General features: G+C 31.5%; 1 protein-coding gene across 1 annotated transcript; it reads right to left on the reverse strand.

The window, feature by feature from the left end:
* Nucleotides 1–2,244: 2,244 nt before the first annotated feature.
* Nucleotides 2,245–6,530, reverse strand: LOC110699703 (probable WRKY transcription factor 69). The gene is made up of 3 exons (XM_021877230.1): nucleotides 5,934–6,530; nucleotides 5,435–5,581; nucleotides 2,245–3,159 (listed from the first exon to the last, which is right to left on the reverse strand). Exons 1-3 carry the CDS (start codon nucleotides 6,077–6,079, stop codon nucleotides 2,571–2,573), a joined length of 882 nt encoding a protein of 293 aa, XP_021732922.1. The 5' UTR covers nucleotides 6,080–6,530; the 3' UTR covers nucleotides 2,245–2,570.
* Between the last annotated feature and the right edge of the window lie 770 nt (nucleotides 6,531–7,300).

Below are 7,300 nucleotides of genomic sequence, written 5' to 3' on the forward strand. Positions count from 1 at the left end.
CTGTTTATTTCCCTTTTAATGCTGTGATTTTGGATGGTAAACACTGCAAACATAACAAAATTTCTGTTGCTTCACAAGGTAGCCTAGAATACCTTCGATGAATTTTGAATTAACCTAATTTCTGTTGCTTCACAAGGTAGCCTTGAATGCCTTCGGCTAATGTTGAATTAACATGGTACTAAGTATTATAGACTAGTAGTACCTCCATCTAGAAATAGTTGCACCATTTTTTTTTACCTATTAGTATAATTTGCTTGACCCTGTTTTTTTTTTTACTTACATATAGTCATATAGATAATACAAGTATTTATTTAAAAAGTCATTGGATTTGCAACTATTTCTAAATGATAAAAATGTTGCAACTATTATATAATGGGGTTTTTTTTTTTTTTTTTTTTTTTTTTTTTTTTTTTTTTTTTTTTTTTTTTTTTTAGGGGGCTAATATGATGGTTTGTTCAATTGTCTTCAACATTAGCAAAATTGCTGCTTGGCATCAGACTTGTTTAAGGCATCAGTTTCCATTTCTGATCAAAACAAGTACACAATTACTACTAACAACAAATGAATGCATTTTTGTTTTGTTATATTAGGAAGTGTAAAATGAGAATTTACCAGTTTCTGAAGAAGATTCCGAGTAAACAGTAATGTCATCCTCATCTTCCACAATGGGTGGCATTGCTTTCTCTGGATGAATAGATGATCTAAATTAGTAACAAGAAATGAACAAAATATGCTGCAGTTGATGACATCAAATGCAAAACATTTCTGATAAACGATTTAACCTGATTCTATGACAGCCGCAGTTGATAACATTTTCGCCTCTTCTCTTTTATCCTTCTCTTGCAAACATAAACAATACTCGTATTATTCATGGACTGTAATGCTATTTATGAAGTAAATTTCAGTGGCTAACATTTACAATAAGAGATTTCTCAAGAGCATCAACATTCAATATTTTTTTCAACATATGAATTTGCTCTTGGACTTTATATATATTGGCACGAACTCCTGCACTTAAATAGCAGTTAAGTTTCATATTGGCATGGACAGCAAATAATCACCTCTTATACATGAAGTAATAATAATTCATAATCACTCAAATGTTCAGGTTTTGTCTTGCGGATTGGATTAAACCCTTCCTTCTGCAATTCATCGACCATTGGCGCCTTATTCCTTGGTTGAGTCCCAAAAAAATTTAGTCCAAGTTCCATGATAAACCTGGCTTGGTTTAATAGCTTAAACATCCCAGCTTGAGCCATCGCCGAGTATAGTTCATGCCAATGAACCAGATATGAGGTTGCGTAGTTGAGAAAAGTGTGTCAATCTCAGTTTAAAGACGTACTCTGGAAGACCTGTCTTCATCCTTATCAAAGAGATGCATGTTACTAGTGCTGAGGGTACTTGTGAGCTTAAATTTCTTCAACAAGACCTCCAAGTTGTACTTTTTTTTTTTGTATTCGCCAAGTACTACTTCTTCTTTGTTAATAAATGGCCCTGTTTGGTAATTAGATGATAGCTGATTGATGTAACTTGTTGTAATAGCTAATTTGACTAGCTTGTTATATTAGCTGGTTTGACTAACTGATTGTAAATAGCTGATTTGGTAAAAGTGTTTGGTAAATAGCTATTAATTGTTAACTGTTTCAGTTTATTTAATTGCCAAAAAGCTAATTGTTCAATAAGCTAATTTCAAAAAGCTCTTATAAATAGCTTTTTGTAAAAGAGCTTTTTAAGCCCAAAAAGCTCTTTTAATAAGCTATTTGCCAAACACCCAAATTAGCTTCTTTAAATGGTCAAACCTCTTTTCGGACATAATAAGCTAAAAGCTCTTCAAAAAACTTTTTACCAAACAAGGCCAAGTATTTGGAAAAAATATATTTATGTGGATCTTGTTAAATAATTTAAAACTAGGCCTAATTTTGACTTGACTCGAGAACAACAACCCCGAAGTTGTCCTAAATCGTGAAACCAATCAATGCTAAGTTAACTAAATTCAATGATGTTAGAAAGTATGTTACACTTACAGTGACTACAAACAAAAAATTTGCAAACAAAGGAATGATTTTTTTTTTACTGTGTACTTCTAAAGGACACTAATTACGATCTTAAGTTGCTCGAAATCTGGGTCTCTTATATATATATAAAAAGTAAGATTGTAGTAGTACAAGAATGATCAACTTCCAAATCATCAAAACAATAGTACAATCTCTACTCCTTAATTTAGTAAAGATTCATTCAAAAAAATGAACAGAATAAACTATCCATTTAACCAAAGTTATGAATCAACAGTCAACAAAATTTTTTTGTGCGAATCAGTTCATTCTCAACTCTTTGTAGTATAGTGTAAAAAACACATCTTGATGTTTATGTAACAACTAAACAATCACCATAAATGAAAAACCCAACCAATGGGATTAAAAACAAAACACTACTTCCCTCGCTTCAAAACAAGTGTTGCTCTTTTTTGCTTTGATTATTGAAAATTCTTCTTTTTACGATATGTAGAAGCAATTCAATTATTTTGAAACGAAGGGAGTATAAAAAAAAGTTACATAATCAATTTTTTTAAGTCATGTACTCCCACATATCGGAGGGGCGGAAGTACACCTATCGATGCTTCCTTGGCCACGACGGAAAACTAAAGAACATTCAGGGAGTTCATCCAAGTCCCCAAATAATGACTCATCCTCCTCTTTCATTGGAAATGTTGTCACCTCAGCATCATCACATTTAGGTCCCACTAAAGCTGGCGTGTAGAATGATAAATCAGATATCCAATTGTACTCAACCCCTACATTTCCTAACATCAAGGTGTCACCAACAAACTCTAGATGAGGTGGATCACCAAATGGATTAATGTGCAACGGAGACGACGGCGACGGAGACAGTTCCTCCGCCCCGTCCTCGGCGGAATCGGATGGAGCTACCGAGACGGGAGGAGTTGCGGGAGACAGAATATTCGGAGAGGCGGTGGTGGCACGAGGCGGTGTTTGGTGGTGGTTGTTGTGGTGGTGATGGTGGTGGTGGTGTTTGGTAGTAGGTAGAGCATGGTTGTGCTCACAAGCATAGGTTATAATAAGCATTGTGGGGTCCACACGGCTCCTTTCTACTTGTTTTCTAGCAGGGCAACCCTTGGAGCTACTACATCGATAATATCCCCTGAAAAATAAAAATTTAATAAAATCAATAAATAAATTATAACGAATACAAACAAAAGCACATGAATATTTAGGCATTTTTATCATGGTGAAAAGGAAAAGGGAGGAGTTGGTGCGCAAGTAAAACGACCAATAAGACAAATATGTAAGATAAAGCTTTTCCATTAATGCGCGTGAAATACTACAAAATGTAAAACACTCCATTTGTTTCACAACTTCTTCCCATTTACGGAGTAATATAATGTACATCAGACAAACAAAAACTAATGATACTCTCTCCATTTTAATTTAGTTTACACCTTATTAAGACATACAGCTTTGGAAGAGTGTTAAATTTTTTTTTGTTATCAATTCTTATTTCAATTAAAGTTAGATGTGATTGAAGATAGTTGAGTATATATGTAGGTAAATGAGAGACGGTGTGATACCTTAGTTTTTTATAATGAGAAAAGAACTTTAAAAAAAAAAAATTGGATCCTTAAAAAGAAAAAAGAAAGGGACAAGTGAAAAAGAAAAGTAAGCAAATTAAATAGGAATATAGAGCTCGTAAATAAAAAAATAAAAAAAATAATAAAATAAAGAAAATAAGTATTTGAGGTTAGAGATACGAAAAAGTGTACTAAGAAAGTCATATTGTAGTATTAACAAAATTGGAATAAATAAAAAATATTTTCTCTGTTTTTAATAAGTGTAATGTTTTGACTTAAAATATTCATATAATATCCTTTGACTATCAAATTTTTTTTGATTTGTAAAAAAAAAGGTTTCCTATTGCTAGAAGCTTTCATCGACCTGTGTTAGCAAGTAAAGTCTGTTAGGCAGAAAAAAGTATAAGAGAAACCCTACTCCCATATTGATTCCCGGTATCAATATTTTAGATACAATTCTTACCCTTAGAACAAATATTATTTGGTATGAATATCAATTAATGAAAAATTAGATGTAAGTATATTTTAGATGTAAATATGACTTTAAGTACATTTAATTGTATAATAGACATGTTTTATAAGATTATAGAGTATAAGTAAGTCTTTTCCCAACTTTTAGGAAAATGGGTGGCATTGGACAAAAGGATTTATCTTTCTTCTAAGTAATCGATTAGATTGATTTTACTTTTTTGTTGTTTTATGAAATTCATTGAATAAACAAGTTATTGGATAAGTATGTGATTCTATACATTTAAAGTAAATTTTGTATCCAACATGGATCAAATTGTCATACGTGAGAACATGTTACAGAATCTTCTCATGTTCTCCCAACTACCAAAAATGTAAAATGTTGTGGGATTTAATAAAACAACTGTTTATCTAATTAAAAACATACTCCGTAATTTTTTGCATAGAATTATCAACCTTAATTTTACTTATTTTTTTCTGAGGAATTATCAACATTGATTGAGTGCTAAGAAAAATCAATATTTTTATTACATGCTTAGTATGAATAAAAGACCAATCAAAGTCTTTAATTATCCTAAGCAATTTCTAATGTATTTGATTAGATTAGCTTTAAAAACTTTTCATTATAAGGAATTATCTCATCATAATTTGCAATATTTCAAAAACAAAAAAAAATCCCAATAAATTAAAATTGTTAAATAGTGGATTTCATTCTTTTTGTCTCATTACCAAAATCTACAATATGAAGCGTTGTCTATTGAGAAATTTATTTTAAAAAAAAAACAATATAAAAGAAGCTTAACTTTAATATTACATCAAGACATGTTAGGGATCTTAAGAAATTCTAAACCATAATCTAATGCTATTTTTCCTTTTTGTAAATTATGATCACTTTTTATAACCTCCAAAAAATATTGTACTATACAATTACCGAGTTATTAATACGAAGTATTATTCAACTAATATCAATTATTTTAATTTTAAGTGATTGGACCGAAAAATAATACGAGATTTGTCTTCAGAGAGGTAGGTAACAACTCGTATAAAAAACACATTGTTCCTTGATCATTGATCTAATAAAATTAAAATCGGGTTCTCCGCCAAAAATCGAAAGATAAACTTTTTTTTTTCCTAATTTTAAAAAACTTAGACATTTGTTCTTTAGCAAGATGCAAGCGTGAACAACACGCACATAAACAGGGGTGTGACAACTCCCATGATTGGTTTCCAACCACTCCATGGGAAGGAAGGCGTATGTTAGCACGAGCCGCCTTCTACACTAACATACGCCGGCTTACTGTCTGAATCATATCTCGGCTCGGCTCGTTAACACCCCTAGATATGATCACCATACAAGGTGTAGGATTATCTCGTACATACCTTGGATAAGGAGAGCCTTTGATTGGTTTCTGACCGTACTTTCTCCAAGCCCATGAATCCGACGGTGGATATGTCTCCCCTTTGCTCCTTGATCCATCTACTTCTCCTATTGGTACTGATACCACTCTTTTTTGTATGCTCCTCCTACTACTCACATCATTAATTAATCATATCATTAGCATAATTTTATTTACTCTACTTAGTTTAATTATAATTATATAAGATGAAGAGAAATTAGAAATAAAGAGACTTGGAAATTTTGTAAATGTTTTTTTCGGGTATGTATGGTTTTTAATTTCTAGTTATGATGGTACATGTTTGTTTGTTGATACCAGGTTGGTTAGCTCGTCTTAAATTTCCCTCGTGCTCTGCATGATGAGGGCCGAGGGGACAATAAGGGAGCTAACCAACCCTGACAGGTTTTGATGATTATAAACTAATGAACATAGAAATTGACAAAAACATTAAGTATTTACTAGTTGTGGCATTTTGGACAAACCTTTTTTTAGGAGGAGCGGTGGCGGTGGCTCTTGAGTCATCGCCGGAGAATGGCGAATCGGGTGCTCCATTTTCTAATGAGCTCTGAGGGTCATCTTGTTCATGTGTGATATACGAGCTTGTTCTATATCTATTTTCCATAACCATGATTAATTATTTGAAGAACCCAAAACAAAACACAAAAATCAATTGTTTTCCTTAATTAATTAAAAGAGTTGTCCTAAAAAGTTGATATTTTTGGTTAAAAATAAGAAAAAGGAGGGAGAAAAAGAAGATATATATGATTTGATGGAGTAAGTGTATGTAATGAGGTGAGAGTTTATGGAAATGGTGGGATTATAGGAGAAAGGAGATGTTTAATTTTCTTCGTTATTTAATTAATAAGTTAAGATTAGTGGTCATGTTTACAGATGGGCAAGTGGGCATTTTTTATTTTTGGGTCGTGCGAGCAAATACGCAATCATATGATATTACTATAATCATAAATTAAATTCATCATTTTATATGACAGCGTTTTAGATAATTTACACTATTTTTCTTTTTCCTTTTTAATATTTTTTTTTATCTAAATATTCAATGGAAAATGGATCATCTACAAATTCTTCAAATATTGAAGAGTCTAGTTCTCATATGCGCGTCAAGATGATTATTAAAGGAGAACAAATTAAGCAAGACTTAACTCATTTAATGAAATATTTTTAGATCGTAGAGGTGTGAGTTTTAAATCTTGTCCTTAGAGATAGTGATTCTCTTACCTTACCTCCTACTAGGCTACTACGATGTATAAGGCCCTCTAAAAAAACAATAAGAGCTGAAGTTTGATAAGGAAGATTAGCGATATTTGAATATTGTATTTTTTATATAGTTACAAACGGTATTTTGATTTGAAGATAGGTTAAAAGGAAAAAGAAATGAAAATGAACTAATTGTTTAATATAATGTTGCATTTGCTAACGGATGGATTGGATTGTAGACTCTCTCTAAGCTTATTGGTTAAATTTATGTAGCTTTAGTATAGTTTAATTAATTTAAACTAATTTACATTCAATATTCAACAAAAGGGTTGTCGCAACAATGATCGTGGAGGAATCAGGTGAATCACTGATTACATAGGCTAATTATTATGGAATTAGATTATAAGTTTATAATTATAAACAATTTTTAATACTTATGGACCAATGATTGATTTAATGAAATTATATTTATAATCTTGGTACTTATGGACTCTTGTTTATGTTTTAATTACCATTATTTGTAGTGTTGTTAGACATGGGAGCAAGTGAGCAACAAGCCAGCAAGTAAATTAAAACTGAATGTTGCGTCTTTTAGAAATTTAGAAAATTACTAGTAGGGAAAGTCGTAAACAAA

The sequence above is a fragment of the Chenopodium quinoa genome, unplaced genomic scaffold (genome assembly GCF_001683475.1).
Source record: "Chenopodium quinoa cultivar QQ74 unplaced genomic scaffold, ASM168347v1, whole genome shotgun sequence".
NCBI lineage: Eukaryota > Viridiplantae > Streptophyta > Magnoliopsida > Caryophyllales > Amaranthaceae > Chenopodium > Chenopodium quinoa.

Bases quoted from the DNA above. Each gene is read 5' to 3' on its own strand.
- LOC110699703 (XM_021877230.1), bottom strand. From the start codon at position 6,079: ATGGTTATGGAAAATAGATATAGAACAAGCTCGTATATCACACATGAA. The intron at 5,582-5,933 runs GTTTGTCCAAAA...TGATGTGAGTAG, and splicing joins ACCGCTCCTCCTAAAAAAAG to TAGGAGGAGCATACAAAAAA. The intron at 3,160-5,434 runs GTATGTACGAGA...TTTATTTTTCAG, and splicing joins AAAGGCTCTCCTTATCCAAG to GGGATATTATCGATGTAGTA.